The following is a 10,904-nucleotide window of genomic DNA, read 5'->3' on the forward strand; positions in this document are numbered from 1 at the left end:
AGTGTTTTGACAACGTTTGTTCCAACGGGGCAACGCTCATATTGATAAGTTATTAGTTTTTCTCGAGAGCTGAATCGATAAAATGTTTAGAGAAAAACCCGTAGTGCTGCTCCTCATGGTCACACTGAGCACATCTGTTCAGCACAATGGCTTAGAAACAGACCAGCGTGGTGACAGAAAACCAACACATTCAAACAGAATCAAAGGTTTGACACTAACGCTGTAATGGTTCTTATTTACGAAGCGTGTGGGAAATTATCTACAACCGTCGGGGTTTACCCACAACGCGCATCTCCTCCCTGCACCTCCATTCTTTTTGGTACTTGCCAACAATGTTTTGGCCACACTATACTGTTCTGTTATGGAGTAAAATTAGGGGTGAAAGTGAGTGAAAGGATCAAAAACATCTATACAACTGTACAGCGAACATTTTGCCTTAAACACATTGGGGGGGCGGACATTTAAAAAAACGTAAATGTTTAAATTCAGAGTACAACACTTTTGTGTAGACGGGGTAGCAGCAAAGGTAGAGCAAGACTCTAAGGGGTAAATTCAGTCTATCGAAACTAAACATGAATACACACCAAACGAGAAAATAATCATCAAACATCACAAGACAGACATGCAGTATGGATGAACGGTAAGCGTGTTGCAATTTTCTCTGATCAACCCATGATTATCCGACAAGGAACCATCTGCTTGTGAGCCATTTCAAAGTCCCCAGTAGAAGTAGATAAATAGCTTTGATAGCAAGGCAGTTCCATTTCATAACATCCAAATAGGTCAACATGCAAGGGTATATAATATCCGTCTTTTTCTTCTTCTTCAGATTATCACTTCAGTTATTTAGCATCCAACACATCTGTTGTTGAAGTGGTAGGGGGACAGGGGGGGTTGGGTGGGGTCGGGGGGCGAACTAGATAAAGGTTCCACCTTAAACGGAAAGTTATAGTTTTTATAACATGAACAATCGACTCGTTTTCCATCTTGATTCTTCCAAGCAAAAGAAAGAGAAAAGAACACATCCACATCATCATTGCAAGGCTTAATTTTCTCTTTTTCAGTTTTTTTTTTTTTCTCTCCGTTTTCGTATTTTTATTTTTTTTAAAGATTCTTAAATCGTTTATGTTTACATGCGCTTAAAAAGCCAATAAAGGACCCAGGGACGACCGAGGGCTGGTCTTCACACATTCACATCACCACATGGGGCACGGTGTCAAGGCAAAAGAAAGGTCAGAGGTCAGTAAAGAAAGGAGGGAGGCCTGGTCGTCCCTCTATCGCTCTCTCCCGTCCAGGAGGGGGGGGGTGGTGGGAGGGGGGTGGGGGGGTTCACATCCAACAGGTCTGGGTTTTTATTATTTTATGGATCTAAATCTTCTACTTTATAAAGTTTGTCGTCCACGACTCGCTCACTCCCCGTTCTGGAACTCAGTGTTGTTGTTGTTGTTGTTGTTTCTGTTTAAGGCTTGGAGATAGGCGGCCCCCCTGCCACTGGAGGACCACTACACTAACACAGACAGAGAGCCTCTGAACGGTACACAGGCGGAGTCTGGGCGGGCGGGGCTAGTGCTGCCGCTGACGCCACCTAGTCACTCTCCGACGCTTGTGCAAAACTAAAAACATGGAACTGGAAGAGGTGGGAGCTGGACAGGAGGGTGGACGGTGTGCTGAAAGAGAGAGAGAGAGAGAGAGAGAGAGAGAGAGAGAGAGAGAGAGAGAGAGAGAGAGAGAGAGAGAGAGAGAGAGAGAGAGAGAGAGGGGAGAGAGAGAGAGAGAGGGGAGAGAGAGAGAGAGAGAGAGAGAGAGAGAGAGAGAGAGAGAGAGAGAGAGAGAGAGAGAGAGAGAGAGACATAGAGAGAGAGAGAGAGAGAGAGAGAGAGAGAGAGAGAGAGAGAGAGAGAGAGACCTTGGATGGAAGGGGGAGACAGAGACTCATTGAAAGGCCTCTGCTCTCAGCACACTGAGGTCAGAATGATCACACAGGTTTTTGCTCTTTTTTTTCAACTTCTGGTCAGAAATTTTCTTTTTTCGTTGTTGGGGTAGTAAGCTGTCTTCCACAAAGTCTTTATTCATAATTTTCCTTCGTGGAACTTGACAACACACACATTTTTTGACCATTTAAAAATAAAGAAAAAAAAAGAAAATATCAAGCTCCTTTGGTTTTGGCTGACCAACAAAGTCCATCTTGTTCGCTATCTCCCCACAAGTCATTTCACAACAGCATTGTGTAAAATACGTGCTTTCCCCCCCGAGCAGAACCCCTTACAGGCAGCACTCCAGCGGCTACGCTCAGGTAGAACCTGTCAATTCAAGTTCCACAGTCGTGCCAACAGTCTTTTTTTCGTATTCTCGTGTTAGCTTTCCCAGTGACGCCTCCCTCCCTCCCTCTTCCACAGGCAAAGTAGACGTCGACAGAATGTCAGGGTGTTGGGCAGCTGCTCTGTGTGTTTACGCGTGTGTTTGTGTGTTTTTTCTTCTCGTGTGCTTTGATACGCCGTCGCAGTTTGGACAACGCGAGTGCTAGGAAGAGGCTCTCGGTTTAATTGGACCAGCGGCCCCCGGCGCTAGGTTCCAGAGTTGATTTTTGTGTGCTTCTCTCAGAGGTTCCACCTCGGTACCGCCTCGGACCCTCTGGTTCTGTTCACCGGACAAAGGCTCCCTTCACAGCTAGCCGTGATACCAGAGACCGGACTGGGGCGGGGGTCATCCAATGTAAAGGAGGGTGGAAACAGTGTGCTAATATCGTAAAGGCGGAGACAGGGGATGAGGAGACTCTGGTCTTATAAAGTTTCTAGGTTTTTGTCACTATCTTAATAAAGGGCAGCGTTGAGACCTTTTCTCTCTACTACCCCGTCAGTTCGTTGACTTAAATACAGTTCCAGCTACATCGCAAAAGAACGCCAGCCTTCGCCTCTTTTTGTACTCTTGAAAACTCTAGCAGATATGTATGCTTTAATCGTAGATACAGTGTAAACTCAGAAACCCTCCGTTCTTTTAGTTTTGCGTTTCACTCGCTAGTCCTTAATCTTTGACATATTTCTTTTGATTCCATATATTGTGTATAGCACTACAGTAAGCTGGACTCTAGACATAACTACTCTATTCCTTAAAAATTAAAAAAGAAAGTTCTTGACAAAAAAAGCTGACAACAGCCGTCGACGTCTTCGGCCGCTCCTCAAAGACTTTGTGTCACTTTTTGGAAGGCAACGTAAAATGTTTTTTTTTTCTTTTTTTTTTTTCTCCAACCTATGACAGGTTTCAAAAATAAAGTGTGCCAATATGGCCAGCGTGTAAAGCAGCCCAGCCACCCCCTCCCGCCCCCAGTCCCACAACCCCCCCTCTTCCACTCCCCTCGGAGCTCCAACCTGCGGGGGGCGGAGTCGAGGGCCCCCCCCGCCCCCCCCCCCCACCGGGGAGAGCGGGGGCCGGGGGGGTCCCCAACCACCGATAGGTCGACTAGTCTATGCAGCAGAGCGGATGAGGAAAAACTAAAACAACGGACGGCCTTCTTCTTCTGCGAGAGAGACGAGAGCATGAAGAAGAAGAGGAAGTGGAAGAATAAAGGGTCGTCGGCCAAGGAGGACGTCTTCGTCTTGAAGACGGGAGGAAGAAGCAGAGGAGAGGAGGAAGTCAACATGATGAAGATAAGGATATATGAGGGTAGGTCTTCACTCAGGCACGGCTCGGTTTTCGGACGGGGTCTAGTCTCTTCCCAGTGCGCCCTGGGAAATGTAGTCCTCAGCTCTCTATACTCATGCAGGCCACCACCTGCTCCAGCTTGTAGGCCAGCCTCTGTTTCCGGGCGCCGTCGTCCTGTTCCAGAGCACACACGATCTGGGGGACACACACACAGACACACACAAACAAGCATGCACACACATACACAAACACAGGTCAGCAAGTGGAGAAACATACCACCAATTCTTGGTGAACACGCGAGGCAAAACACAATCAGCAGTTAGTCTATATACATTTCTGCTGAAGGCCATTGAGTGTGAGCTCCCCCGAGCCACAAACCACAGCAATGTAGCACCTCCGTCTTCTGTACTCACAATGCGCCAAGTGCAGCAGCTATTGTCTAACTCTGTGCCTACGATGGTGAAATCCCCCATGGGGATCGTGGTCATTTAAAGGAGCTGGAAGGGGCTATGGGCTTCTTGCTCAAGGATGCCCACAGGCAGACACAGGACGGTCTGGGATAGCATCGTACCTCCTCTGCGTATTTTCCCACGTAGGAGTAGATCTCGCTGAGGGAGCTCATGGTGTTGAACTCGCTCATGTGCATCCGGGACTGTTCCGCCAGGTAGGCGTTCATGTCCTGGTCGCTGATTGCAGGCATTTTTCCGATGTCTGAGTAGTATCTGAAGGAGGAAAGAGGGCGAAAGGAGAAAGGCCGCAGAGGGTTAGCATCAAAGGGGAAGGAGTGATAAAGAACATCTCATGCAAGGGTTTGTGATGTTTAGTGGTCAACCAGTTATTAGGATTCCAGGGTTAAACGATATTCTAGGAATCAAAGCCCCTCAGGCTCTGCCCCTGACTGGTCAAACTTTCTGTGACCTCAGAGTATCCCAGTGAGCAGAAGGTTTGGTACTATTTAGACAAAAGGTCTCAATAATTCAGGATGTCGCTTAAAATGCCAGTACCCTCACACCATTTGTCAAAATCCAAGAATTTGGGTCCATAGGCCTCTCAGGATAGATAGTTTGGGATATCTTTTGAGACTTCTCACAGTTTAAATTCTTATTACAATTGTAAAAAGGCACCAAGATGAAGGTTTGGAATGTCACGTTAAACTCCTCCCAAAGCACTTGAACGCTCGAAGTCGAAAGCAGCTAACATGCCAAAAAATCTCGCTAGTCGTGAGCCCCTGAGTTTGGCATGGGACACTTTTTTTTTTCATTTCAAGGTCTGCAAATACATTTATTTTATAAGTCTTGACAATATAGAATTTAGAACATTCCAGCAACTGGGGGAAAATAATCGTAATATCTAAAGACAGTTGTCAAAATTGCCTTGGGTAACATCCTCTTAAAATATTCATCCCATGGTCAATGACAGAAAGATATTGCACTCATTTTTGCAGACACACCGCACCATCCCAGTCCCTCCAGAGCATTTTGCGTAGCTTCATTGAAGTAGAAACCAGTCCAACCCCTGTGTAAGCGTACCTTTAAAGGAAAACTGTTTCAAACTCTGGTGAATGCATTCTCAAGTCATCCATCCATAGTATGGTTCCACTGAACTAACAACCCTGGAAATGGAATTTCTGATGAATCAGCCAATCGCCTGGTGCTTATCAATTCCCAGATCAAATTCATTTCCAATGTCAATATAACATAAACATTGCAGGCTTGCATTCATCCCAATAAATCGCTTCAACCCAGAGCTCAGCATGAAGATTTATACGCATCTACCCGACTGTAATATCACGCATCAAACATCAAATATCAGATTACCTAATCGTCGTTGGTCGTGAACCTGCTGAATATGCATCGTGGGGAGCCAGAGAAACCTGCCACTTGTTATTGTACCAGTCAGCGTTTCCACTAGTTCATAGCCTGACACTGCGTTCAAGTCCGCAGCTCTATGAAAGCAACCCCAAAGTGTACATCTGATAGCGCTGCATTTTGGCAGAGGGACAAAATGTACAAGTTTTTCCGAGGCCCTAGTGAAATGTGCCGTGATAAAACGGGGGTGTTCACAGTCTACTTCCAGCTGAAGTTGCGTATTGGATCGGCCGACAGCTCCCCCTTCTACGGCTTGTGTTTACCGTTCTGTTCACCATCGCAGAGACGCAGTGTCATCTGTCTACCTGTCTCCGTCCCTGTCTCTCTGCCTCTCTCTCTCATTTCTGGAACTGGGAAGTGCAAAGTCTTTGGCCAGAGAAGTGAGAGCCGTATCAGTGGCGGGGTCGATGGGGATGAGGCCGGACGGATCCTTTCAGCTGGGAGTCGTTAAAAGTTATCTTAAACCCGACTACGCCGGTTGCCAAGGAGACCCTGAAGTGACGGTCTACGCTGCCAAAAAACGGGTAAAAAGAGCTTGAGTCGTTGGATATCTGTCAGCAAAACATACGAGGAGGAAGCTCTGCCTGCAGCCCTGTGTGATTGTGTGTGTCCCTGTGTGTGTCCCTGTGTGTGTCCCTGTGTGTGTGTGTGTGTGTCAGCCATTCATCAGCCTGTCAATCTTCCGCGGCTGCCACTCTCCGTCCGTCTCCGTCTCAGTAATGCCAGCTGGCACACGACCACTACCCAGGCCGTACTAATGAACTACTATGAACACTAATAAACAGCACCAACAGTATCCAGGGAATAAGGCTAGCATCATGCTAGCAAGACAATGCAAAGTGGGAAATCTCCCGGCTTTCTTGCGGCATTTCGGATACATACATTTGTAGTTTGAGGACTAGACCATTGGAGAATTAGATGGGGATATTCACTTTCAAATCTGTATATGCCATTCAAATGTATTTATTCTTGATGTATTATATATCATATGTTGAGATACCCCTTACAATTCCAGTTACCCCTAGAAACTCTCTCGGGGGAGCCCAGCCTGCGAAGGCCTGACCTGAAGCACCGGGCCTAGAGTGCAGAGTATAAAGTGCATAAAGCAATAAGCCGCCCTGATGTCTGCCCCACACAACACCAGCAGGGCCCCCGCTGCCAGGCTGTTCACAGCGGCTTGATGGGGGCGACCGGTGAGTCACTGCTGAGCCTCAGACTGAACCTCAGAGTGGGGCTGAGTAGCTCTTAGTCCATCACTGTGCTGCCCCACTGTAGCTCTGGAAATTATGAGGTCCAGAGAGACACACACAAGCACGCACGCACGCACACGGACGCACAAACACACACACACGCACACACACACACACACAGACACACGGTTTCTAATGAATATATTGTTGAGCCTGTAGCTGCTCATCTGAGAGGTGGATGTTAGACTGGGGCTAGGCCTACACCCGGCCGCGAGCTAGGCTAGGGGCTAGGCCTACACGTGGCCGGGGGCTAGGCCTACACGTGGCCGGGGGCTAGGCCTACAGGTGGCCGGGGGCTAGGCCTACACGTGGCCGGGGGCTAGGCCGGGGGCTAGGCCGGGGGCTAGGCCGGGGGCTAGGCCGGGAGCTAGGCCTACACATGAACACTTCCCTACTTTACACAGTGCCCTATAATTTATTAACTCCGCCCTCCCAGACCGCGCCCCTGTCCTGCGGAGCCCCAATAAATGTCATTAAAATATCCTTTGGGGAAAAGAATCACAGATAAACTCTCTCACCTACCCTCTTGAGACACCCACCCAGGCCCACGTGCACACTCATTTATAGTATGAACGCACACGCACACAGACCCACGCGAACACACACACACACACACTAACAAAGTGAACCTATTTTCGAAATTTCACATCACACGGAATCGCACACAGGCACACATACTGTTGATTCAACCTAAACTAATGTCTGTGTACACACACACACGCGGTGACGTGCAGGCGGGCCGTGCCTCACCTCTCCACCCAGCTCTTGTAGCTGGGGATGTCCTTGGCGTAGAGCAGCTTGTTGGAGGGCGAGTCCTTGCCCAGTCGGTGCTCTGAGGTAGAGCAGGAGTCCATGAAGGTCTGGGCCACGACGGACAGACAGGCGTCGGTGATGCTGCTCTTGTGGATGTCAAACACAAACTGGGGGTTCTTGATCACGTTGACCCAGAAACGCAGAGGTAGGCTGGGGAGGGGAGGGGGAGAGAGGAGGGGTTAGGAGGGTGTGAGGTCACTGCTTCAGCCGTCAGCGAGGTCAGTCGCCCAGCCACACTACGGCGTCGACTCACCCCTTCACCGCTAACCACCGTGCCGAGGGGGGGGGCCAGGAGGCACATGGAACGCTTGGAAGGATTGTTGTTTTATTTTCATCAGAACTTTATTGCCTCACACATCAGCGACGATACGGGAAGGACTCCTCAGAACTGACACAATGAGATCCTCTGAACTGTGTTTGTTGCTTAAAGACATGGGTCCTTAGACGTCCTCGCTGACGGGACCATCCGGAGCCGTGTGGCGGCAGTAGTCACGCTGAGCGGGGTCCGACATTAACATTGTGACGTGCGGCCGATGTTTTCATTTGAATTTTAATTCCGAACGGCAACCCCCCATGCAGGGGCCTCCGAGACAGCTCATAAATAAACAACTAAGTGTTGTTGGTGCTCGGTGCTCGATGCTCAGTGGTGTTCGTTGCTCGGTGTTTGGTGCTTGGTGTTTGGTGCTCGGTGGTGTTTGGTGCTCGGTGTTTGGTGTTTGGTGGTGTTTGGTGCTCGGTGTTTGGTGTTTGGTGGTGTATGGTGCTCGGTGTTTGGTTCTCGTGTTTGGTGTTTGGTGTTTGGTGCTCGGTGTTTGGTTCTCGTGTTTGGTGTTTGGTGTTTGGTGCTCGGTGTTTGGTTCTCGTGTTTGGTGTTTGGTGCTCGGTGTTTGGTTCTCGTGTTTGGTGTTTGGTGCTCGTGGTGTTTGGTGCTCGGTGTTTGGTGTTCGGTGCTCGGTGTTTGGTGTTTGGTGTTCGGTGCTCGGTGTTTGGTGCTCGGTGTTTGGTGTTTGGTGGTGTATGGTGTTTGGTGCTCGGTGCTTGGTGTTTGGTGTTTGGTGGTGTTTGGTGGTGTTTGGTGCTCGGTGTTTGGTGCTCGGTGTTTGGTGCTCGGTGTTTGGTGTTTGATGGTGTTTGGTGTTTGGTGGTGTATGGTGTTTGGTGCTCGGTGTTTGGTGTTTGGTGGTGTATGGTGTTTGGTGCTCGGTGCTTGGTGTTTGGTGTTTGGTGGTGTTTGGTGGTGTTTGGTGCTCGGTGTTTGGTGCTCGGTGTTTGGTGCTCGGTGTTTGGTGCTCGGTGGTGTTTGGTGCTCTGTGTTTGGTTCTCGTGTTTGGTGTTTGGTGTTTGGTGCTCTGTGTTTGGTTCTCGTGTTTGGTGTTTGGTGCTCGGTGTTTGGTTCTCGTGTTTGGTGTTTGGTGCTCGGTGGTGTTTGGTGTTTGGTGTTTGGTGCTCGGTGTTTGGTTCTCGTGTTTGGTGTTTGGTGGTGTATGATGTTTGGTGCTCGGTGCTTGGTGTTTGGTGTTTGGTGGTGTTTGGTGGTGTTTAGTGCTCGGTGTTTGGTGCTCGGTGTTTGGTGCTCGGTGTTTGGTGCTCGGTGTTTGGTGTTTGGTGTTCGGTGCTCGGTGTTTGGTGCTCGGTGTTTGGTGTTTGGTGGTGTATGGTGTTTGGTGCTCGGTGCTTGGTGTTTGGTGTTTGGTGGTGTTTGGTGGTGTTTGGTGCTCGGTGTTTGGTGCTCGGTGTTTGGTGCTCGGTGGTGTTTGGTGCTCGGTGTTTGGTTCTCGTGTTTGGTGTTTGGTGCTCTGTGTTTGGTTCTCGTGTTTGGTGTTTGGTGCTCTGTGTTTGGTTCTCGTGTTTGGTGTTTGGTGCTCGGTGTTTGGTTCTCGTGTTTGGTGTTTGGTGCTCGGTGGTGTTTGGTGTTTGGTGCTCGGTGGTGTTTGGTGTTTGGTGCTCGGTGGTGTTTGGTGTTTGGTGTTTGGTGCTCGGTGTTTGGTTCTCGTGTTTGGTGTTTGGTGCTCGGTGGTGTTTGGTGCTCGGTGGTGTTTGGTGCTCGGTGTTTGGTGTTTGGTGCTCGGTGTTTGGTGTTTGGTGTTCGGTGCTCGGTGTTTGGTGCTCGGTGTTTGGTGTTTGGTGGTGTATGATGTTTGGTGCTCGGTGGTGTTTGGTGTTCGGTGCTCGGTGTTTGGTGTTTGGTGGTGTTTGGTGGTGTTTGGTGCTCGGTGTTTGGTGCTCGGTGTTTGGTGCTCGTGGTGTTTGGTGCTCGGTGTTTGGTTCTCGTGTTTGGTGTTTGGTGCTCTGTGTTTGGTTCTCGTGTTTGGTGTTTGGTGCTCGGTGTTTGGTTCTCGTGTTTGGTGTTTGGTGCTCGGTGGTGTTTGGTGTTTGGTGCTCGGTGGTGTTTGGTGTTTGGTGCTCGGTGTTTGGTTCTCGTGTTTGGTGTTTGGTGCTCGGTGGTGTTTGGTGCTCGGTGTTTGGTGTTCGGTGCTCGGTGTTTGGTGTTTGGTGTTCGGTGCTCGGTGTTTGGTGCTCGGTGTTTGGTGTTTGGTGGTGTATGGTGTTTGGTGCTCGGTGCTTGGTGTTTGGTGTTTGGTGGTGTTTGGTGGTGTTTAGTGCTCGGTGTTTGGTGCTCGGTGTTTGGTGCTCGGTGTTTGGTGCTCGGTGTTTGGTGCTCGGTGTTTGGTGTTTGGTGGTGTATGGTGTTTGGTGCTCGGTGCTGGGTGTTTGGTGTTTGGTGGTGTTTGGTGGTGTTTGGTGCTCGGTGTTTGGTGCTCGGTGTTTGGTGCTCGGTGTTTGGTGCTCGGTGTTTGGTGCTCGGTGTTTGGTGCTCGGTGTTTGGTGCTCGGTGGTGTTTGGTGCTCGGTGTTTGGTTCTCGTGTTTGGTGTTTGGTGCTCTGTGTTTGGTTCTCGTGTTTGGTGTTTGGTGCTCTGTGTTTGGTTCTCGTGTTTGGTGTTTGGTGCTCGGTGTTTGGTTCTCGTGTTTGGTGTTTGGTGCTCGGTGGTGTTTGGTGTTTGGTGCTCGGTGGTGTTTGGTGTTTGGTGCTCGGTGGTGTTTGGTGTTTGGTGTTTGGTGCTCGGTGTTTGGTTCTCGTGTTTGGTGTTTGGTGCTCGGTGGTGTTTGGTGCTCGGTGGTGTTTGGTGCTCGGTGTTTGGTGTTTGGTGCTCGGTGTTTGGTGTTTGGTGTTCGGTGCTCGGTGTTTGGTGCTCGGTGTTTGGTGTTTGGTGGTGTATGATGTTTGGTGCTCGGTGGTGTTTGGTGTTCGGTGCTCGGTGTTTGGTGTTTGGTGGTGTTTGGTGGTGTTTGGTGCTCGGTGTTTGGTGCTCTGTGTTTGGTGCTCGTGGTGTT

General features: G+C 49.5%; 1 protein-coding gene across 1 annotated transcript in view; it reads right to left on the reverse strand.

Annotated features, from left to right (window-relative positions):
- Window positions 1-1,827: 1,827 nt before the first annotated feature.
- The window catches only part of LOC115538933 (plexin-A4), a 27,499-nt gene continuing 18,422 nt past the window's right edge, over window positions 1,828-10,904 (reverse strand). The window contains exons 5-7 of the mRNA XM_030350147.1: window positions 7,508-7,720; window positions 4,211-4,361; window positions 1,828-3,834 (exon numbers count right to left, since the gene is read on the reverse strand). Of these exons, the coding sequence (XP_030206007.1) occupies window positions 3,739-3,834; window positions 4,211-4,361; window positions 7,508-7,720 (460 nt within the window). The 3' untranslated portion in view covers window positions 1,828-3,738. The remainder of the gene's footprint in view (window positions 3,835-4,210; window positions 4,362-7,507; window positions 7,721-10,904) is intronic.

This window comes from Gadus morhua, unplaced genomic scaffold, assembly GCF_902167405.1.
Source record: "Gadus morhua unplaced genomic scaffold, gadMor3.0, whole genome shotgun sequence".
Lineage (NCBI taxonomy): Eukaryota > Metazoa > Chordata > Actinopteri > Gadiformes > Gadidae > Gadus > Gadus morhua.